Source organism: Hypanus sabinus, chromosome 5 (genome assembly GCF_030144855.1).
Source record: "Hypanus sabinus isolate sHypSab1 chromosome 5, sHypSab1.hap1, whole genome shotgun sequence".
Classification (NCBI taxonomy): domain Eukaryota; kingdom Metazoa; phylum Chordata; class Chondrichthyes; order Myliobatiformes; family Dasyatidae; genus Hypanus; species Hypanus sabinus.
The window spans coordinates 49,959,028-49,983,618 of record NC_082710.1 but is presented as its reverse complement, the minus strand read 5'-3'; the positions used below and the strand labels follow the sequence as shown (position 1 = coordinate 49,983,618).

The 24,591-nt window shown below is 40.2% G+C and overlaps 1 protein-coding gene across 2 annotated transcripts in view; it reads left to right on the top strand.

The window, feature by feature from the left end:
• LOC132394144 (chondroitin sulfate synthase 3-like) overlaps positions 1-24,591 on the top strand; it is a 220,906-nt gene that overhangs the window by 171,112 nt on the left and 25,203 nt on the right. Inside the window, exon 2 of one of the 2 annotated variants that reach the window (XM_059969939.1) lies at positions 13,332-13,379. The exons of the other annotated variant lie outside the window; for it this stretch is intronic. Within the exon in view, the coding sequence (XP_059825922.1) occupies positions 13,332-13,379 (48 nt within the window). The remainder of the gene's footprint in view (positions 1-13,331; positions 13,380-24,591) is intronic. 2 annotated transcript variants of the gene reach the window in all.

The window sequence follows — 24,591 nt, the reverse complement described above, 5'->3', positions numbered from 1 at the left end:
GAATGCAAGAACTCATTTGTGTATCATTTATCAATGGAGTTTTTGACCTAGAAAAATAAAAATTGATTTCTGGATCATTTTCATTTGTTTGAATTCATTTCCTCCAAGGAACAAAAGTGCAAAGGAGCTATAGTGGGATACTGTAATTGTCAAGAATATTGAACACAAAATATTTTGAAGTCAGTGGAGACTTAAAAGTTTAGGCAGGGTATAAAATGAGCAGTTGATCTGATTAGGGCAGATTTAAAATAACCTCCACAATTTTCAACTGTGGGATGAAGTTCTGTTTCAGGTGCATCAATAAAGACACAGATGGAAATCTGAAATGAAAACAAAAAATGGTGGAAACATTGATTGAGTCAAACATCACCCTCCTCAGCTGTTGTCCCACCTGCTGCAGATTTTCAGCACTTCCATTCTCATGAAGTGAGAATCAATGGTAGTAATGGTACATTTCACTATCCAGCCAATTACTGCCAAACAGTTTAGTCTCAATCAGCAACAAAGTGACTGATAATGCCATCAACAGTGCTAACAAGTAGTTTTGTTTCACCAATAATCCACTTATCAATGCCCAGATTCAGTTTTGCCAGGACAAGTCCAGTCCAAAGATGGGCCAAATAATGGAACTCATTTGGCTGAGCATGGCATCACATCAAGAAACCCTGATAAAACAAATGTGAGTGAGCATCAAGTACTGCAATGGTTGAAGCCTATTTCTGACAGAAAGTTGAAGGTCAGTTATCACAGCTACAGGATATCACTTCATTTCCTGAAGTCCATGTTCTAAGCCCTGTTGCCTTCATTTGTTTCATCAGTGATTTCCCCTCACTTGATTGGAAGTGGAAATGGTCATGGTGACTATACAATGTTCAGTTCTGGCCAACACTCCCAAGCCAAGGGAGCAGCCCATATCTGCATGTAACAAGATCTAAGCAAGATTCGGGCATTGTCCGATCGTTAGCAAGTAATTTCAGAGATTGACTGTCTTGACCACAAGCAGAGCAGAGCTACCTGCCAATGCTGGGCATCATCAACATCCTGGAGGGCACTATTGATCAGAATCTCAAATGGACCTGTCACAAATGCTGTGTTTACAAGACATAGACGTGTGCATCATATGGGAAGTGACTTGCCTTCAGACACCCTAGTACCTTTCCACAATCAAGACACAAGTGTGGTGGAATACTCTCGATTTGCAACTCCAGGAACTGTCAAAGTTCAGCGTCATCAAGGCCAAAGCAGTTGATTTGATTTGTACCTAGTCCACCACCCTAAGCACTCATTCTTTCCGTCACCAGTATATGCAATCCTCATACAATTCACTTCCTTAGCTGGGCTATGTAGACATCAGCTTCTACAGTGCCATGTAAAATTATTCAGCCTCCAACCCTTTGTTCACATAAACAGCCAGGGATTTTGATCAATTTAACTGAGAATTGTTATTTGCGATCCACCTTTTTTCACAGTTGTGCCCACAAAAACAGGGAAAATTGTAAAGCATGAAAAACAAAATATTCAAAAACTGAAATGTCAGCAGTTCAAAAGTTTACAATCCCCCTTTGCTCCATACTTAGTTGAATCACCTCTCACAGCTGTTACAGCTGGTAGTCTTTTTGGATAAGTCTACTAGTTTTGCACAATGTGATGGATCAAGATTTTCTCATTCCTCCTTGCAAAGTTGCTTAAGTTGTGCCAGGTTAGTTAGGGAGCAGCAATCTTGAAATCTTGCAAGAGATGTTCGATTGGGTTAAGGTCAGCATAGTTACTGGGCCACTCAAGGACTCCAATTTTCTTCATTTGAAGCCACTCCACGGTTGCTCTGTCAGTGTGCTTTGAGTTATTTTCCTGCTGAAAGACGAACTTCTTCCCCAGTTTAAACTTTCTGGCAGAGGCTAGCAGGTTTTTATCCAGTATCTCTCTATATTTAGCAGCATTCATCTTTCCATCAATCCTGACCAGATTTCTAGTCCCTGCTACTGAAAAGCATTCCAGTAGCACGATGCTACCTCCACCAGACATTACAGTAGGGATGGTGTTACCTGGGTGATACGCAGTATTAGATTTATGTATTAGATTCTCATCTCACCACAAGACCACCTTCCACATCTTACAGTATCTTCTAAGTGACGCTTTGAAAAGTCTTTACGAGCAAAGATTTGCTTTTTTTTAAAGACGGCTTCTTCCTTGCTATTTTTCCATAAATACTCTTTTTATGCAAGGCCTTGAAAATTGTTGAGCAGTAAATTCATCTTCATTTGCAGCCTCTGACTTCTGCAGGTCAGAGGGACTGTTGTGGCACAGTAGCTTACAAGGCCATTCTTCTCCAGTGACTAAGTTTAGAGGGGCAGCCTGACCTAGGCAGTGCGCCTGTAGCTTCATATTTTATCCATTTTCTCATAGTGGTCTGCACTGAGCTCCGAGGTATGTTTGGAGCCTTTGAAATGGTCTTGTATCCTTCCCTAGATTCGTGTTTCCCTATCATCATTTCCCTGACTTATCTTGAAAGCTCTTTTGTCTTCATTTTGGCTTGGTCTTTTGAAAATCTACCCTACTATTGGACCTTACAGAGGGAGGGTGTATTTACTCTTATGAATCTTTGAAAACAGGTGATTCTCCAAATACAGTATTGTATCAGAGGAAGGTTAGTATAGTAATTACAAAAGGAATGATTACTTTGTCAGCCTCACAATTTTGGTTTTTAATTTTTAGTAGATTGATGACAGGTTTTGGAAGTTTTGATTTGACATGATGCACAATGTTTTATAGATTAGTTAAAAAAAAATCCTGCAACATATTTTAAATTTAGAAAATGATACACCAAAATATAAAAACAGTTGCAGAGGGGTGAATAGATTTTCAAGGCACTGTACCCCAAGGATGAACTCTTTAGATTTTTAGAGCATTCCTACCAGCAGGTTTACTTCCATTTCACTCGCATCTCGACCTTGATGTATTTTAATATATCTTCTAGGTTGCTTCATTTTAAACCTGGGATCCCCACCCCATCAACAGCATTGTGGGAGTAGCTTGACCAGAAGAACATCAGTAGTTCAATTCATCACAATTAGTGTTGGGCAATAAATGTTTGCCTCACTTGCAAGGCACAAGTCTCAGTAGATGAATGCATTTTTAAAGCACAGTCTGTAGAGTGTACAAGTACTCAGTTTCATGGAGTAATTATTCCTCATGTTTGAAGCTCCACCCTAAAATCTGGGCCTGCGTCTATGTTTACCTGGGAAGAAAGGTCACTTCATTATCATTAGGAGAATATTTATTGCTGTGGAACTAGTTAAGGTTCCATGTCAGAACCAAGGATGGGAGGAAAGAAAATGCAAAAACCCCCACTGTAGTAGAGGAGATAGCAGCTGATACCATTAGTAATCAAGTCTGTGCTCTTGCTACCATTTTAAGGCAACAATTCCTAAAGATGGCCCAAATCTAAATATCTCTTTTTATTGTATGCCTCCTGGGCATGTGTTGTACTGATCTGAAAATGCCTTCAATCCATATTCTGCCAACCGAATCTTCAATCTTCCCAATCAATATTGCCTCATAGGCTTTGTTGCTCTGTCGCTGTTGAATTATTGACACTGTTTCGAAAGTTAGTGTGGATTTTGTCAGATGGCAGTTTCAATAGACTTACTGATTTTGTTATTTTTAACCTATTCTAAAATGTATTATCTGGATGTTCAGAGTATCCAGAACATTGAAGAAAACTCAAACTCACAACAAGTTATTATTTTGCTATGGATTACAGCAAATTTAATAGAATTACAACAGTAACAACTCAAATGATCAAAATCCTGCTTTTATATAGTGTAGATTAATCTAGAAAATCTTCTTAGGGTGCTTCACAAAGAGACAAAAATATGCAGTAAGAACAAAGAAATAAGAATATGTGGTGCAGCTTTAAAGGTGGTGTGTAAATAAGTTCTTTAAGAAAAAGAAAAAGTTGGATCTACAGAGGGATTTAAGGGAAGATATTGTGGGGCCTTCCATTTGTGTGCCAAGGGAGGGGATGAATCCATATGATTAGAAGTTCAGGAGCATAATCCTTCTGTTCCTTCTCTTTTTTTAAAGTTAAGGATCATTTCATTAAAAGAAAATGAATGCAGTTTCAGCTACAGTATGTGTGAGTGAATTTCACACTAGCCATCTGTGATTCCTGTCTAAACCAGCTGCATTTTAAAAATTGGAAATCTTCTTAGGGTGCTTCACAAAGAGTTCTAAAAATTAGAACATTGTTTAAGGATGTTGTAAGAAGAAAGTAACAGAATTAAAAATATGGTCCTAGAAATTCAATTGCAAGTGCTTTTTTTTCTTTCAGTATTATGCAGTTGAAAATTGATTTTCCAGAGACAGCTAAGTCAGGGCCATGGATTGATGGAAGCAAGGGAGACAAAGTCGTATCGGAATGAAAGGTCAGAGGCTCAGGCTGACAGGATGTCAGAGAGGACCAGAAGGATGAAGAGATTCTGTATTAGAAGGCTGTGGGCCTTGAATATCCAAGGATAGGTGCTTGGATCTTGCTGGAATGTTAGTGAATATTTTTGGTGTAGGGGGATGGTTCTATGTGCAGACCAGTAGTGCCTGATGAAGGGTCCAAGGGATCAAAGATAAACATGGGACTTGCCTTATGTTAGTGCACTGTACAGTGACTATTCTGAGAGTGTCCAATAATGGTTTCTCCCTGGATAACAGTCTAATTCCCCCACAATGCTCCAAAGGGAACACTGCATAGATCATTAAAGACTTGCATATTTCTACAGATGTATGGTAGGGAACATTGTGACCGGTTACATCACATCTTGGTATGGAGGCTGTGATGCATAGGATCGCAAGAGACTGCAGAGTTGTAGACTCAGCCAATTCCATTATAGACACAATAATCCTTGCCATTGAGAACATCTTCAAGAAGGTGACAAGCATTATAAAAGACCCTACCCATTTGAGTCATGGCATTTTACATTACTTCCATGGGGTACGTGTGGCACAGGAGCCCCACACTCAGTGTTTGAGGAAGAGCTTCTTCCCATCTGCCATCAGATTTCTAAACGATCCATGAAATCAGGAACATTACCTTTTGATCTTTTGCACTATTTATGTATATTTTTCTAATTGATTGTAATGTTGTAATAATTTTTGTGTTTCACTATTGCAGCAAATCACCATATATGTAGGTGATAATAAATCTGATTTTGATAATACACCTAATTCTGAAAATTGGAATGTAATCAAATTTCTTAGCAAATATTTCTTAAAAAGGGAAGACAATGTGACAGCACGAGATTGGTTCACTGCAATCTCTAACTTATGAGCTTTTTAAATTTTTTGAATGCAATATCTTGACGTCTTCAATATTAACCATAATGTCCTATTTTATTTTCAAAACCATCACATCAGTACATCCCTCAGTGTAGTTGAATTTATTCTGTCTTTCTATGAGAGATTCTTTTATTCAAACGGCATATTAATAGCTGCCTCACACTCTGCATGAATAGACCCATTGTTCAAAATTATACATCTGATTTGAATCAATATACTGACAGTGGGTGGGATCAAGAGGATGTGGCCACTGTGGATCTTTTCCAGGCTCTGGATGATAGACAATGGTAATTCATTTAGAAGGAGTCACTTAGACTCCCTTGCCTCCATCAATCAGTTATAAGACTCAAACTTGACAACTCTTCATCCCTGAATATTTCTCAAGGGTGTTAGCAAACAACGAAGTTTTATGACAAGCGACCCAAAGAAATTTCAAGGTTGATAACCAAAAGTTTAGTTAGAGGTTGGTTTTAAGGAGCACTCTAAAGAAAGGAAGGAAGGGATGTCTAGTGGGAGAATGTTTTAGGAAAGGAACTTCAAAGCTTAAGACTTTGACAGCTGAAGACAAGGCTACAGCTAATTAAATTAGTGATGTTCAAGAAAGATGAATGTCCTGGGAGGCTAGAGATTAAGGATAGGGTCTATTGAACTAGTCTCTTGTAAAAAGTTGTGTTTACAGTACTGTGCAAAAGTTTTAGGCACCCTAGCTTTTTATATAAATTTTGTTCTAGATTTTTTTGTCTTTTGCATTAGTGTGTCAGTAGAAAAGTGCAAATGTTAGATTTCCAAATATTCATATTACAAAAAATTAAATGCTATAGAAAATATTTTGTTAAAGAAAGTAATATATTAAATAATAGAACAGTTTTTAAATAAGAACTTGATACTTTGTAGGTATATAGCCCGGAGCATGATTAAACAAGATAACAAACTGGTGCTAATGATCAATGACAGTGAGATGAATGAACTGAACTAATTAACTGAAATAGAATTGTATGGAGAAGGAATCAAACTAAAAGGTGAGACTGTGGCAGATGTGACAGTTTAACCTTCAAGTCATCAATTCTTACATCGTGGCAAGAGTGAGCACAACAACAAGGCACAAGATGGTAATCCTGCATCAGCAAGGTCTCTTTGCAGCAGACAGGAGTTCAAGATGTGCTGTGCAAGCTGTTCTGAAGAAGCACGAAGGAACAGGCAAGGCTGTGGACCAGAAATGCAGTGGTTGTCCACGGAAACTGAGTACAGCAGACCAGAACGACATCAAACTGATGTCCCTTGTCCCTTCCAAGTCAGAAGTCCAGCACCAGTATCTGCTCTGAACTCACAAAAACTACTGGAACCCAAGTACACCCCACTGTCTGGAGAAGACTTGTCAGAAGTGATTTTCATGGAAAAATTGCTGCCAAAAAGCCATTCCTCTGAAGTAGAAACAGAGCCAAGAGACTCATCTATGTCCAAAAGCAGGAAGCTGAACAATGGCAGTAAGTGCTCTGGACAGAGGAGTCAAAATTTGACATTTTTAGCTCAAACAAGAGATAGTTGTCTGTAGAAGTGCTGCATAGCGCTACATGTATGAGTGCCTACAGTCAACAGTGAAGAAGAGGGTAGATTCCCTGCGGGTTTGGGGCTGCATTTCTGCAAATGGAGCTGGTGATCTGATCAGAATTAATGGAATCCTCAGTGCTGAGAAGTAGAAGCAGATTCTCATCCATCATGCAATACTGTCAGGGAGGTGTCTGATCAACCCCAACTTAATTCTGCAGCAGGACAGTGACCTCAAACATACAGACAAGGTCATAAAGAGCTATCTTCAGTGAAAAGAAGACCAAGGAGTTCTGCAACAGCGGTATGGCCTCCACAGAATCCAAATCTCAACATGATCGAGGCTGTCTGGGATTACCTGGAAAGACAGAAGCAAGTGAGAGACCCAAAGTCTGCAGGAGAACTGTGGCAAGTTCTCCAAGATAATTAGAACAACCTATCAGTTGAGTTTTCTTTTAAAACTGCTTGAGATTACAACTAAGAGAATTGATGCCGTTTTAAAGGCAATTTTTTTGCTGTTTATTGCTCTTTATAGTAAATTATTTTTGAAAGCATCTTAGCTTTACAATTTTTTTCCATGTGCCTAAGACTTTTGCATAGTACTGTACATAGAGCTGAGTATTTTTGACTTGATCTACGACAGAGTGTAGCTGATGCCTGCTACCTTCCTTAATGAATAGAATGCAATGTGCAAAAGAAATATGATTCTTCCTTACATTAAGGTATACTTTATTTAAACTATTTCAATGATCATTCACAGTGGAACATTTTCACAGAGCAGAAAAAAAATATGGTAGATTTGCTGAGCAGTAAAGTGAATGATTTTAATTTTGGGAAAATACACAAAACTGGTAAAAATATCAGTACAGGAGTGGGCTGTTAGAAACACATGAATTAGCTGCAGGAGTGAGCCCTTTTGGCCTTTCAAGCCTAGTGTACTGTTTTACAAGATCATGCCTTGATTCAAATGTTCCACCATCTTTTGAGGAAATTTTCATTCTAACTTTGCATTCTGATGATCCCTCATGATTTTGTATGTTTCAGGAAATCCTCCTCACTCTTCTAAACTCCCAGTACATACAAGCCTAGTCTGTCCAACCCTTTTTCATGAGAAATCTTACATGTTGAGTAAAGTGTCTCTGAGCTACAACACAAAAATAAGGATATTCTACAGACTTTCCAGATCTGATCACATCTAAGCTCTATGTAACTGAATCATAATCTCCCTGAATGTATTAAATTTTCCTATCCATAAGTAACATTTTCTCACATAATTGCTAACATCGCGTGCAAGAATCGTGAATTAGAATCTGGGTCCATTGTTAATTGTCATCTATATCAATGATCTGGATGATAATGTGGTAAATTGGATCAGCAAATTTGCTGATGATACAACGATTGGAGGTGTAGTGGACAGTAAGCAAGGTTTTCAAAGCTTGCAGAAGGATCTGGACCAGCTGGAAAAGTGGGCTGTAAAATGGCAGATGGAGTTTATTTTAGACAAGCGTGAGGTATTGCACTTTGGAAGGAAAAACCAAGGTAGAACATACAAGGTAAATGATAGGGCACTGAGGAGTGCAGTAGAACAGAGGTTCTGGGAATACAGATACAAAATTCCCTAACAGTGGCCTCACAGGTAGATAGGATAGTAAAGAGAGCTTGTGGTACATTGGCCTTTATAAATCAAAGTATTGAGAATAAGAGTTGGAATGTTATGGTGAGGTTGTATGAGGCATTGATTGGTAAGGCCGAATTTGAAGTATTGTGTCCAGTTTTGGTCTCCGAATTACAGGAAGGATATTAAGGTTGAAAAAGTGCAGAGAAGGTTTACAAGGATGTTGTCGGGACTTGAGAAACTGAGTTACAGAGGAAGGTTGAATAGGTTAGGACTTTATTCCCTGGAGCGTAGAAGAATGAGGGGAGACTTGATAGAGGTATATAAAATTATGGTGGGTATAGATAGAGTGAATGCAAGCAGGTTTTTTCCACTGAGGCTAGGGGAGAAAAAAAACCAGAGGACATGTGTTAAGGGTGAAGGGGGAAAAGTTTAAACGGAACATTAAGGGGGACTTCTTCACGCAGAGAGTGGTGAGAGTGTGGAATGAGCTGCCAGATGAAGTGGTAAATGTGGGCTCACTTTTAACATTTAAGAAAAACTTGGACAGGTACATGGATGAGAGGTGTATGGAGGGATATGGTCCAGGTGCAAGTCAGTGGAACTAGGCAGAGAAATGGTTCGGCACAGCCAAGAAGGGCCAAAAGACCTGTTTCAATGCTGTAATGTTCTATATATTATAATAGTATATATTATATAATAGTTCTATATTCAATGTAGAGCCCTCTGTATCTCAGACCTTAGTATTTTTTTGCATTATACTTGTCCTAGATGTCCTCCCACTCACTTCAGCTAGCTACACACCTTTGTAGCTTCTTTATGTCCTCTTTCCTGTCTATCTTTGTAAAGTTAGCAACCATATTTATGCCTTTGCCATTTCCCATTACACAACTAATGACTTATCCATGTCAGTATGTTACCTCAGACTCGTGAGCTTTTATTTTCCCACATTATATTCCTTTGATCAAATGAGTTTGGCTTCTTTTACCTGATACTTCAAGCAATAAGTTAATGATCGATTAATGATCTCCAGGCCATTTTCTTACACTAATCCCATATCCCTTCATTTCTTTAAGAATAAAGACAAAGTGTGTTGCTGTTTATTTATCATTTCTCTTCCACTCTTCTGGAGATAACAGTGTCCCACTAATGGTGCTTATCACCAGGTGACTAAAGGTGAGTGGCAGCTGGGGAAGGATGATGATAGTCACATTTTCCACGAAATTCATTTGCGAAGAGTGGCAGTCTTCACCTCCTTACCTCTCCACAGTAATGTGCATTTGTGACTGAAGTTCAGCAGGCACTGGGGAAATTGTCCACTATAATGGCAATGTGCATAGAGCTAAAGTGTAACAGTAAATCACTCCAAGAATGTTTTAATCACAAGCAAGAGAAAATCCAAGCAACACACACAAAATGCTGGAGGAACTCAGCAGGCCAGGCTAATCTTCATCAGAAGATTATTTCTGTCATTTTATATCAGCTTCATAGCAACACAGAAACAATTATCTTCTGTTTTTGGCAGATTTGATTATTATTAACACCAGGAATTTAGGAAGGAATTGAGGAAAGGATGTCCAGTGACATATGCCATTTATTAAATGAAAAGATAGAAATAATCTTCAGATAAGAGTCCGGCCAAAGGGTCTCGCCCTGAAACATCGACTGTACTCTTTTCCATAGATGCTGCTTAGCCTGCTGAATCCCTGCAGCATTTTGTGTGCTTCCAAGAATATTTTAACTGTTTAGTTCTATGAGTTTGAATTAAGAAACAAGACAAATAAAATGTGTCTTTTTACTGTAATATTATTGAATGAGCTTTTTTTTGTGACATCACATATGGAAAAGATATTCTTACTCACAACTTCCACTTCCCAGGTTCCCCGTCCCAACAGAGACCAGTGTAATTGTTTAGTTGGAGAACACTGAGAGTAACACAATTCCACTCTAAGTGTCCCTGGGTCTGTTAAACCATGTGTAGTATCACTGTATTAGTGTTACAGGGTGCTTGGCTAGAACACAGATAGAATTTCTCTGCAACAGGAAAAACTCATAAACCTTAAATGTGGAATTGCAGCGATGAGCCTGTGGGCCTGCAGCAGAATTCTTGCCTTGAATATTTTGTTCAAGTGTAGCAGAGTGGGGTATGTTTGATACGTTCCAGTAATTCTGAGTGAGCTATGATAAGAAGGATTGGGAACTTACAGAAAGGAGCAAGGGGAGGCATCTAGTTAAAAGCTGCTGCTGACACTTGTGAAAAAGATGTGTGTGCCTTTACTGGCTCTCCCACAGTGTTGTGTTCTCATCAGTGATATGGAGGAGTCTGTAGCTTTGTTTGTCTTCCTGACTGTGGACTCTCTGCAGCAGGGGAGGGAGTCTCCCAACAAGCAGAAAGTCAGGGGGAGGGGGGAAAAAGTACTGGTCTTTTTTCCAGTCGACTTAGACTTTGTCTTGGCATGGTTTCATTCTTACTTAAGTCGCCAAGACTGTGAGTTAATAGTGGGCACGGAATAAACACTGCAGTTCCACAGCATCAGTTATACAGCGACATGGAACGAGAACACCCATTTGCAACATTTATATTGAGTCTACCATTGTCTTAATAACTTTACTAAACTATGCACAATACATCTTCCACAACTGTAAATTTTTATGCATTTGAGTGTGCTGAGATCCTAAGAAGATGCAGCAGACTTTTAAATATATGTTTTAAATAAAAATGTACAGCAAAGTGTAAGTGTCAAAGAAATCCAGTACCAATTCAGCACCTTAGTGCACTGTACTAAAGCATAAAATCACCCTATGTCAGTGGTCCCACATCACTGAAGTTTCTCAGCAGATGCAGTGTAGTTGTATCCTCTGCATATTAAGGATGCAGTGTTTAAATAATGTATCGGATCAGGTAGAGAAGCGTATTGATGTTTGAGATGACATATCCACCCCCACACTCATAACTTCTGAGCTGGTGCAAATAGAAATGCTGCATCATTAAATACCATAAATGTTTATTAAAAACAGCAAGCCAGTTGGAAGCAAAGGCAGATCAACCACTACGTTTAAAGAGAAAAGTCAGGTTGTGAGGCTCGATTGAAGAGCATTCTAATTTGCAATTTTCTCTCTCTTGTTTCAAAACAATGTTCTCTGTTTTTGGTTTTTAATTTTTTTTTTAATTGGTGGTGTGTTTAATAGCTTGTAGATCATACAGAGCTGGTCTGCTGTGTGTTTGTATTTCTGCCATTCCCTTTAACACTTAGTTCAAAGCTATTAACATTTCCCACTACTTTTAGTGCCAGAAGATGGGACCGGATTGAATATCTATCCGATAACTTTCCACAATTTTCCCTTTTAACTTGTTTGTTCTAACAGCTTATATAAAAACTGGCTTTGATGATTTATTAATTCCCAGAATTAAAAGCTGGGAGATCAAAACCATTATCTTCATCCTGTGCCATAAGATCCATAACAATCGCAGAGAGCATTTAAGGCTAGTAATAAGAGAGAAGTTACAGAGTTTGCATTTCATTCCTATATATGTATACACATGGTTTGCTGTCTGTTGATTTTTGCATGATTTGTGTGCAGGAACAATCTACATTGAGGAATTATAACCAAAAACTTGCCTCTGGAAATTCATGACGTGCCACTTCAACATCGATTGCTGTTGCATTTCTATTTGGTTTTGAAGTCTGGTTGTTGAGTCAGTTTACAATTTAAATGAATTGGCTTATCTTTGCTTAAAGTGATGCTTATTTCTGTTTCTGTTTACTTTCATTAGCATTCGTCGTTGGAATATATCCAAATGGACATTTCTGAGATATCCTTTGAGATGTTAATCAGCCAAATATTTTCCTGAAGAATTTTAAATATATGCCAGAAACGTAATTGCAGAATAGCAAGAAATACATGTCGAAAGTCCCCTTATGAAGGAGTTATTTTGTCTTTCTCTGCAGAGATTTCTGGACTGTCAACATTTCTACCAGCAAATAGTACATTTTTTGGGAAATTCTCTGGAAAAACATGTCAAAGAGAAAGATCAGATGGAAATTAGATGAAAGAGCATTACATTTTTGTAATCCAAGAAAAATAACTCCTGAAAAGCAGGCGTTTTTAAACAATGAATGAAGAATGCTGGAGTCTCACATTGCTGGATATCAGATCCAGGATTTTTAGTCACATTGGAGTAGTTTGTGCTGATAGCTGTCCTCTCCATTAGAAGCATGTTTCCAGCATAGTTGAGAGCTAGTTTTATGCTAGTGTGTCTCCCGGAGCAAGAACCTTGTCGGCAGTAAAGCCAATTCAGATTTCCCTTTTAGGCTCTTCTCTGACCTGCCCAACTACCCATCCTGATGATAACCCCCTAAGGTAATGACCCACACTTAACAAGACAATGTTGACACCTTCAACCACCATCACCAATCACTCAACACATTCCCACTTATCTATCCAAGCCATCAGTCAGAAGCAATGCCCTCTCTATCCCAACATCACCAGTCGAATCAGTCGAAAAAGTTCTTTTTTCTTTACCCATCCAATTCTTGATCTTTTTCTCAGTGCTGATAGGAACATAGAACTGGAGATAGGAACTAGAGCATGGATACATTCTCCAGTTGGTTCAGTACATTTAGTAGCAGTCTTAACTGTTGTGACACTGGCAGTGTGAGGTTTTTTAGAGTGGACCTGCTCCAAAGCAGTCATTGGTGAGCAGTAAGTGCTTAATTTGCCCCTTCCAGTGTAGGGAAGTCTGTGCTTATCTTTCTTCCATCTATTTCTGGTGTGTAGGGTATCACTGATTCTACTTTATACATTTAATTTAGTTGGGACAAACCATCTCAATGTCTTGCAGATGGCAGAATTCCACCCTGGCCACATCTGTCTGGAGAAGGTAAACCAGGTAACCTCTGGAGTAAACATCCTCCATTCCCAATACCTTATTCAGCTGAAACAGCAGAGGACCATTGTATCTCATGAAGTATTAAATGTGTTCTGTATATTTTCTTTTGTGTGGCAAGAGTACAAGTTAGAGGAGTATTTAGTTATTTTTCTGCATGCTGAATTTTGACTGGCGCTATTCTGATAGTTCAGTTGGAAGCAGAAATCTTGTATTCTTCCAGTGAAATTTTATGTGTACCCTTTTGTGAGGAAGTATTTAATTCAATAATGTCATATTTTTCCTGAACACTCAAAATAGATTGATTAGTTTTCTAAAATTATAGTATATATGTCATAAATCAATTCATGGGACACATTGTGTCATGGCTATAGGTTTGCCTGCTGCCAAATGTGGAATTGGAAAGTTCTGTTTTTTCAGCCTGGAGTTAAGGAAAAAAAAAACAAGTTCTTTTGTTTTCTTTGTGCCAGTCTAGCTTGGTGAGTGCCAACACCAGAGTAAACTTTAAAGGCTGAGGACATCTGTGGAAGTGATTTTTTTTTAAATGGAGACGTGAGACGGCAGATGCTGTAGTCTGGAACAACACAAACAGCACTGTAGGAACTCAGCTGGTCAGACATCATTTATGGAGGGAAATGGACAATATATGTTTTGTGTCAAGACCCTTCATCTCGATTGATGAAATATATCTGGACGGTGAAGGTGTCAGGTCTCAACCCAAAATCCTCCAGAGTTTTCAGTGTTTCATTGGAGCATAATGGAAACCAAGGAGATGAACTGAGCATGAGATGAAGGAATAAACATAGCTAATGCGGTGCTGCCAGAATCCAAAAACTGGATTCCATTTAATTGGGACACGTTATATTGGCCCAATTAAGTGGCTGTCCCAATTACCCAAACTTTAATGGAAATAGTTAAGGTATAAAAAAGACAAACGACCATTTAACTGAGTAACAAATAATTTATTTAAATGAAATACAGAACAAGTTAGAACTTCACCAATATTACTACAGTACTATAAAACTGTATTTGTTTATAATGGTTAACAGCAGAGGAATTTATTGAGTGCATGTTGGTGTAGTACACAATTGGTAAACTATCCATTCTTAGCTGCTTAAAGCATTGAGGTTTAACACTTTTCTCAATAACCAACAATTTGTTTTTGTCAGTTCCTGACACATTTGAGCAACACAACACACTATCATGAACTATTGCTTTCTTTGAACCAAGTAGTGATGCGTGTTTGTAGCAAAGGGAACAGTCCAACACGGAATTTTTTTTTAAAAAAAGGCCTGTTTCATCAGCTTAGTAGATATCATCTGCACAAAGTTTTGGAAACAAGTCAGGGAGTTTTGTACAAGGGGTGATTGATAAGTTTGTGACCTAAGGTAGAAGGAATCAATTTTAGAAAACCTAGCACATTTATTTTTCAACATAGTTCCCTCCTACATTTACACAATTAGTCCAGCGGTCTTGGAGCATACAAATCTTGGATCTCCAGAATGTGTGTACAGCAAGGGGTGATTGATAAGTTTGTGGCCTAAAGTAGAAAGAGATGTTATTAACTTCAAACTTTCTGCATAATCACTCAGAGTTGAACTGCATGTGCATGTAATGAGAGCTGTATAACTCATCTCCTCCTACCTCAGGCCACAAGCTTATCATTCACCCCTGCTGTAGGCACTTTCTGGAGGTTCAAGTTCCGTATGCTCCACGACCGCTGGACTAAGTGTGTAAATGTAGGAGGGGACTATGTTGAAAAATAAATGTGCTAGGTTTTCTAAAATTGACTCCTTCTACCCTAGGCCACGAACTTATCAATCACCCCTCGTAGATTTACAGCATTAGTACTACCTTTCTCACCGTGTGCTTTCTTGAAGTTGATGTGGTGCCTACATTTCCATTGAGACAAACAAACATCTGTTGCTTTAAAATCTTTGTGACTTTTTTTTAAAAACATTGTTCCACTGACATGTCAAAACACAAAAATACAACTGCAGATTCTGTGGATCAAGGAATACGTACACAACGCTGGAAGAACTCAGCAGGTCAGGCAGCATCCGTGAGAAAAGAGTAGCCAACGTTTCGGGCCGTGCCCGCCATGATGCTGAACTCTTCTTCCGCCGCCTATGTCTCCGAGCCTACTACTTCAACAAGGTTTCTCCCCCCCCCCCCCCCCCCCCCCCCCAGTGGATCCATTCTCCCGGCTTCTACGCTCCTCGTCCTCCTGGACATCCCCATCGGGCCTTCAACCTGCTCTCAACCTTTTCATCTCTAACTGTCGCCGAGACATCAACCGTCTCAATGTCAACACCCCTCTCTCCTATTCTAATCTTACTCCCTCTTAAAGCACTGCCCTCCACTCTCTCAATACTAACCCCAACCTCACCATCAAACCTGCAGACAAAGGTGGTGCTGTAGTAGTCTGACAGACGGACCTCTACCTCACTGAGGCCAAACAGCAGCTCTCTGACATTTCCTCGTACTTACCCCTGCCACAGGACCCCACCAAAAAACATCAATCCACTGTTTCCTGCACCATCTCCACCCTCATCAACTCCAGACACCTTCCTCGCTCAGCCAAAAAACTCATATTTCCCACACTCCGCACAGCTCGGTTTTACCTCCTCCCCAAGATCCACAAGCCTGACTGTCCTGGCAGACCCATAGTTTCAGCCTGCTTCTACCCCACCAAACTTGTGTCTGCCTACTTGGACTCCATTTTATCCCCCATAGTTCAGACTCTCCCCACCTACATCCAGGATACATCCCATGATCTTCACCTCTTCAATAACGTCCAATTCCCCGGCCCTGACTCAATCCTTATACACCTCCATCCCACATCAAGAAGGCCTCAAAGCCCTCCGCTACTTTTTGGATAACAGACCCCACCAGTTCCCCAGCACCACCACACTTCTCTGGTTGGCGGAGCTTGTTCTAACTCTCAATAACTTCTCCTTTGGTTCTTCGCACTTTCTCCAGATCAAGGGTGTAGCCATGGGCACTCGCATGGGCCCCAGCTATGCCTGCCTCTTTGTGGGTTATGTGGAACAGTCTATGCTCCAAATCTATACTGGCACCACTCCCCAACTTTTCCTCCGCTACATTGACGACTACATTGGTGCTGCTTCCTTCACCCATGCTGAGCTCGTCAATTTCATCAACTTTGCTTCTAACTTTCACCCAGCCCTTAAATTCACTTGGTCAATCTCGGACACTTCTCTCCCCTTTCTTGATCTCTCGGTCTCCATCTCTGGAGACAGACTGTCCACTGACATCTTCTACAAACCCACTGACTCCCATAACTATCTTGACTATACCTCTTCCCACCCTGCCCAATGCAAAAATGCCATTCCCTATTCCCAGTTCCTCCGTCTCTGCCGCATCTGCTCCCAGGATGAGGCTTTCCGTTCCAGGACTTCTCAAATGTCCTCTTTCTTTCAGGATCGTGGTTTCCCTTCTGGCGTCATCCAAGATGCCCTCACCTGCATCTCCTCCACCACCCACACTTCAGCCCTTAACCCATCCTCCCGTCACCACAACAGGGACAGGGTTCCCCTTGTCCTCACCTACCACCCTACCAGCCTTCGGATCCAGCATATTATCCTCCACAACTTCCGCCACCTTCAACAGGACCCCACCACCCAGCATATCTTTCCCTCCCTACCCCTCTCAGCTTTTCGCAGGGATCGTTCCCTCCGTGACTACCTGATCCACACGTCCCTCCCCACAGAACTCACACCCGGCACTTATCTCTGTAAGCGCAAATGCTACACCTGTCCCCACACCTCCCCCCTTGCCACCATTCCAGGCCCCAGACAGTCCTTCCAGGTGAGGCAACGCGTCACCTGTGAGTCTGCTGGAGTTGTCTATTGCAACCGGTGCTCCCGGTGCGGCCTCCTCTACATCAGCGAAACCCAACACAGATTGGGGGACCGCTTCGTCGAGTACCTCCGCTCCGTCTGTCACAATAGACAGGACCTCCCGGTTGCCATCCACTTCAACTCAGCCTCTCATTCCCATCTTGATATGTCCATACATGGCCTTTTGTACTGCCATGATGAGACCAAACTCAGGTTGGAGGAGCAACACCTCATCTACTGTTTGGGTAGCCTCCAGCCTGGTGGTATGAACATTGAATTCTCCAATTTCCAGTAATTCCCTCCCCCTCCCCCTCCCCCCATCCTAGGTCCCTCCCTGCCCCTCTCCCCTTTCAACTTTCTGCTCCTTTATCTCTACAGTTCGTTCATGATTATCCCCTTCCCCCCTTTATCCTTCCTCTGATTGGTTCTCCACCTGGCGCCTCTAGCCCTTCTCCCTCCCCTATCTCTGTTACTGGGCTTCAGCCCTCTCTTCCCCCCCCCCCCAAATTCCTGATGAAGGGTCTCGTCCCGAAACATTGGCTACTCTCACAGATGCTGCCTGACCTGCTGAGTTCTTCCAGCTTCGTGTACATATCCACTGACATGTACTGCTTGTCCAGTTACAATGGAAGACCATTGATTGAGGGCCACTATAACATCTGGGTCCTGACCTTCACGCTTTCGTTTTTGGGCTGTTCCATGTTGTCCTCATGTAATGCCCAGTCTTCTCACAGTTCATCTTGCTGATGTATCACACGCACAGTTGTAGATTTTGGCACTCCTGTTTTCTCTGACAGCTGACAAGAGCTGTGAGGCAGATGGCTTTTAATTTGATTCAGTCGGGTAATTTTTTCAGCTGGAGTCAAACCTTTACATGGCAAGGGTCTCAAACAGAACTTTAAACCAAAATGATCAAAAATGACTGCTTTTTTCAAATGAGCATCCGTCAGCCCAAATGGATCATAACACAAGCAAATGCAACTGTTTACTTTAAACTCCGAGTAGTGTCTAACAGCCACATGAGTGCATAGTATAGTGTCCCAAATAAACAAATGGAATCCCAACAATTTTCTTGATTTTTGTATTCTAACAGTTGTTCAAAATAAGTGGCTGCCTCAGTTATCCAATGGCCCAATTAACTTTCTTAATCTGCTTCGTTTGATGTAAACCAATTAACATAGACACATTGATTTTTTTTTGTCATGATCATGTCAGTTTAACCACAGTACCTTCAAGTATTTTTCTGTAAATACTTAATTTCAAAACTGACTTTAAATTTACAGTTAAACAGATTTTTTCTGGTTCTTGTTTGTATTAACACCTATTCTGTAACTCCTGAAAGATAACCAACCTCTGACAATTCCCTAATACTGCTAACTGGAAGTACGATGCAGGGTTTCAACTAAATGACAACTCAACAATTCACTCCCCCACCCCCCCCCCCCCCCACCCACCAGCTCACTGACGGTGCTTGACCTTTTGCGTTCTTCCAGCAGATTGTTTGTTGCTGCAGATTCCAGCATCTGCAGTCTCCTGTGTCCCTGTCTGGAATGGACACTCTGTTTTTGTCTGTAAATGAAATTGAGGTTAATGTTAATGGTGTTCAAGTGGAGGAGGCCCCAAGTAACTTCTTTAATGCTGTGTAAAATAATGGAATCATTATTCAGGAGTAAACTTCAGGATCTTATCAGAAAGCTACATTGTGGTTTTTGATTGGAATGCTCTTGCTTGACTCCTTGCTTAAGGAGACCAATCTCAGAAATTACAAGAGTTGACATAAACTATCTGAAATGATTAAGCAATGATAGAGGAAATTAAAGCAATATACTGGAATGAGGGTTAAAAACTAGATAAACATCGAGTCCTAGTGGTCATGGATAAAGATGAAAACAATGATATTCCAATCAGAACAGAGCAACAGGCAGCCATAGCATGTAGTATGCAGACTCCAAGACAGAGGAAATATAATCTAAATGTACAGTTCCATAGTCCAAATGCAACTTGAATCTGCATCTTGTTCGCTGGCTGAGAAACAAGAGAAACAGTTACAAACTGGAGAAAACCACGAGGCTAATCACTGAAGTTATAAGTCGGAGTTATGAACAGCACTGGAGAAGTTGTGTTTTTCTTCCTGAAAGTGGGTCATTGTATATAATGGTCACTAGTAGCAGGAAGTAGGCCGTACAGCCTTTTGAGTTAGCTCCATCATTCATCAGGATCTTTTTCTTCCACCTTGGCATTATTTTCCAAAACTATACCCATATCTTTTAATACTGCTTGATCTTCTTCCTACCCACAACTCTGTTTGCCTGTGTTTTTAAAGAGTACCACAGCCCTTCAGGAGAGACAAAGAGAAAGTTAAGTGAGAATAATGAGTCAAACAATCAGAAAGGACAAGAAGACGTGTTTAAAAAGTTTATTTATTGAGATACAGTGCGGGACAAGCCCTTTGCACTGCCCAGCAACTAGACTAATCATGGAACAACTCATGATAAGCAATTAGCCTTCCAACTCATACATCTCTGGAGTGTGGGAGAAAACTGGAGCACCTGGAGGAAACCCACACAGTTTTATGGGGAAAACGTACAAGCTCCTTACATACAGACAGTAGCGGGAATTGAACTGGTACTGTAAAGTGCTGTGCTAACCAGCATGCTACCATGCCATGAGTTTAACTGATTTAAAAAAAAAAATCAGACTCATATTATGGAAATCTTCGTACAGTGGATGATTAGCACCAAGAATCAATTTCCAAGCAAAATGTGAGAATAATTTAAGAAAGCTTTAGATATGGTATGGAAGCACATCTAAAAGGATCAAGATGGTCTTGCATCCCAGGTACTCCTACACCCCTGATATTGAACTCAGTCATACCATCTTTCCAATTCTTCTGTCATTCAATTCTCTTCTCTTCCAGCAAATCTATCTAATAGCAATTTTTTTGAAGACTGTGACTTAACCAGTTGTAATAGAAGGAATATGTAATTTGTCATCCAACGTGGTCTTCAATATTATTAGCTTGCTGTTGTAATGACCATGAGCAATTTGCAAATACACAGCAGGAAATGTAATGCTTTTGTGGATGTTTGCGAAGAAAAAGAATTTCAGGATGTATATTGTATACATTTCTCTGACATTAAATGTACCTATTGACCTAATGCTAGTAGATTTGTTTGTACTTTGAGATATTAAGTTTTCGTTAGAATCAGGAGTGAAAATCAAAAATGAGATGTGTGGATAATAAGCTTCTTGCATGGTAATTACACATCAAACCTCTGATCTACAATAACAGTATGCAAGGAAGACTTTTTTTAACCAGGTAAAGAAACCTCAGTAGCAATCAAACATTTGACAAGTTAGTGAACAGCAATAACCTTGTTTACTTAAGAATCGCCTCTGTTAGCAAATAGAAATCACATTATATTTAGGATGAAGGGTACAAAGTATTAATCTCACATTCCATGCTTCATTTGAAAATTTTTTCAGACTGTATTTTTCCCGAGGGAAGAATCCAGAGCTGGATTTTCCAAGGCAGTCATACATTGAGTTCAACGCTGACTGGCAACTCCTGCAAAGCCGATGGTGCCAAACTGTATCGGTCTTTGCCATTCTTTTAGATTCATCAGCTGCATGGGAAGGGGGAGCCTGCTACATGGGCAACAGCTTGTTCTCATATATCGTATTGCCATCTTGCATATCACACGGACAGCTGGGACACAACGTCCATGGTCAACCCCCACCAACTGAGGGCCTGAGAGTCCCTTATGTACAGACACTCCTGTGCCCAGTGTCACTTTATGGACATACAATCAAGTACGTATGCTGTATGAGCTATCTTATGTATTAATATTTATTGTGGGTTTTTTTTATTATTGTCTCTTTATCTTGCTGTGTGTTGTTTGTTTTTCCATCAGATCCGCAGTAACAATTATTTAGATTTACTTACAGGAAGTGATATTAAGCAGTCTTGAAAGTGATGCATTTTGGGAAGGAGATACACATTAAATGGCAGTGGCTTCCAGAGTGGTGTTGAAGAGAGAGATCTCAGAATACAAGTACATCGTAGACAGGAACGTGAAGAAGTTATATGACATGCTTGCCTTCGTGGGTCAGGGTATTCAGAGTAAGAGGTGGGATGTCATGTTACATCTCTACAAGACTTTGGTGAGACTGTACTTTAATTCTGTTCACCATGCCACAGGAAGAATGTGATTAAGCTAGAGGGGGTTCAGAGAAGAGTCACAAGAATGTTGCCAGAGCTAGAGGGTTCAGTTACAAGGAGAGTCCAGAGCAAATGTAGCTGAAGGGTGACCTTAAGGAGGTTTGTGAAATCCTGAGCAGCAGAGATAGGCACAGTCTTTTCCACAGGGCAGTAGAATCTTGAGCTTTCACACATACAGAGGTTGGTTAGTATATGAAATGAGCTGCCAGATGAAATGGTAGAGGAAGTGATGGTTGATGCACCATCAATAACTCACTCTGAGACGTAAAGGCGAGATATCGGCTTTTATTGACTGGAAGAAGGAACCAGCAGTGAGTGACCATCATACTACGTCCTGGAGACTGAGGCCGAGCATCAAGCCTCGATCGCCTTTATACAGGGGCCTGTGGGAGGAGCCACAGGAGCAGTCAGCAGGGGGCGTGTCCAGACAGGCACAATTATTTCACCACAATGGTACAGTTTGCATTTGGACCAGAGGGCTTGGATCTATGTTGTACATCTCCATGAATCTATCTCCCTACTCTGGTTCACAGCAATCCATATCTGGGCATTTTTCCAATACTGATCTCTTCTCAGCTCACTGTTTCGCAGTTTTGCCATCGGCAACTGTTCACTCAGCTGCTGGGCTACGAGCTTCGAAACTAAGGGCAGCCTGGTAGTATAGCAGTTAGCTTAACACTGTTACAGTGCTCGTGACCCAGATTCAATTCCGCCTCTGCCTGTGAGTAGTTTGTACTTACTCCCCATGTCCACATGGGTTTCCTCCCATCTTCCAAAGACAAGTGAGTTAATAGGTTAACTGGTCACATGGTGTAATCCTGTGGCAGGGGTTGATCATGCCAGATCATTACTGTCCGTATTTCTAAATAAAGTGAAATCTCTAACCAAAATCTCTCTGCCACTTTATATACCTTTTAAACTTCATTTTTGAACCAAACGTATGGAGATACCAGAGCAGTTAACCTTCTGGGGCTTGGTGTCATATTTTATATGATAAAATGAAAGAACCTACAGCATATTACCATGTTTTAAGTTGTTGTAAATTTTTGATGTGTAATATTGTTTTAATATGGAGTAAATTCTTTTTCTTTAAGCAGTTTACTCCCTTCAACATTGTGGTACTCAATGGTAGCAGGGAATAAGATCAATCACTACCCAAACACACAAAACACTTTTTACATTGCAGACTTTATAATCTTCAGTCTCACTGGGAATTCATATAATCATTAACGATTCTACTTTTATAAGCCCTAATTTTAAACATACTAATCACATTCTTTATAAAGCATTTAAATAAGGCAACTGGTGGTAGGATGCTTTCATCAATTCTACTCATTTATCCAGAATAATGAAATGCGCGTGGACCTTTAAATTACCCACTTTAATATTTCATATGAAAGCACTACCGTAGGAGCCCTTGTTTTTCTAATATAAGTCTGCATTATCAGGAATTTTATAACATCCAGATAGAGGTGAAATAAAACCACAGCAATTAGGTTTATCCAGCCCAAAAATTTTTGTCTGAGTTATGGTGTATAGGTTATCCAATAGCACTTGCTATGGCGAAAAGTGAGTTTATTTCCCTAAGTCATCTTTCACTCCTTTGAGGCATATGACCTTGAATTCTGGTTAATGTCCATGTTGTCTCTTATCATATTAGACCCATAAATTAGTTGCCAAAGGCTTCTTTTACTGGTAGCAGGAGCACAGAAGGCTGCTTTGTTTAATGTTTCTGCTCCCCCCCCCCCACTCTAAAGCAAGAACTACTACAGGGTTGAAATGTTCCTTCTGTATAGAAGTGACAGCTTTTATCAGACCTACATAAAGCTGGACTACCCTTAGCTGCAATTGGCCTGATCTCTTGTCAAGCTTGTTGGTGAAATGTAAGCTGAAGTTGTCATTGATGCTACCACACCTGTGAAACATTCAGAATAGACAGCAAATCTCTTTAACTTCTCACCAGATGCAGGGAATTGACACATTTTATCTGAGGAATGGAACATTGCTGTCTTAGTTCATGCAAGACTTTTAGGATTTATGTGTTGCTCCAGCAATTTAACTCACTTTATGCTTTTGTTCAATGCTCTGATGACAGCTTCCATCAGAAAACTTGAAATGTACTGTACGCTATCTCAGTTCCTTGCAACTTTTATGTGTATGTTTATACTATACCTGTCAAATAAGACTCGAAGTATTTGTTGAGCTATCCTAATAGGCTGGAAATATTATATCTGATTTGCAATAAAATAATGGAAGGATTAGGGGAGCTTGAATAGGCCCTCTGGACTTTAAAGTCTGCTCTGCTTTTCATTTAAGATTTTCTTCCTCAACTCCATTCTCCTACATTATTTCTGTATCTCCCATTCCCTGAATATTAAAAAATCTAGAGATTTTCATCTTGACTGAACTCAGTGACTTCTGAGATGGAGAAATCCAATGATACATCACTCTGGGTCAGACTTTCTCAACCTTTTTTCCCTGGAGGAATCCTTGAAATGATTTTCAGGTCACAGGGAACCCCTCTGTAAAAATTATTATACCTACAGCTCACAGTATGTTAGCATGATCAGTAACTTGTAAATTTAATAATCCAAAAGTAATTGTCAATGCCCTTTTAAGAAGAGAATGAATTTTTAGCCAACCTTTCTTGAAAAAAAAAGATACAGTTAAGCTTAGCTTACCTTTCTTGAAATTAATCTTTCTTTCCCATTCATAAATTTTAAAAACTCATTAGTCAAACTAAACAAATTTTTACCAAATAACTGGCTTAAGCCAAAATGGGATTTAATTTTTCAAAAGTAGGTTTAGTAGATTTAATTTTCTACTACACTGGTAGTTTGCTTCCGCCAGCCCCCCACCCCCCATGAGTCAGTCGGCGGCACGCAAGGCAAATTTGGGGGAGGTAATTCGGGAGGGAGGGGCTGACATCACAGTCCAAGTTGGAAGAGTCTATTCAATACTTGGAAACTGCACTTCACACTCCTCTTCAATCTACTGTCCTGCCCTCCGTCCAATACAGCGCTCACCAATTATCAGTGGCCTCCCCTATCTTGTGTCAAAAACTGAGAATGGACTTAACCAAATAAACATGATCCTACTGTGCACTGCCATACTGGGCTGAGAGACCCCT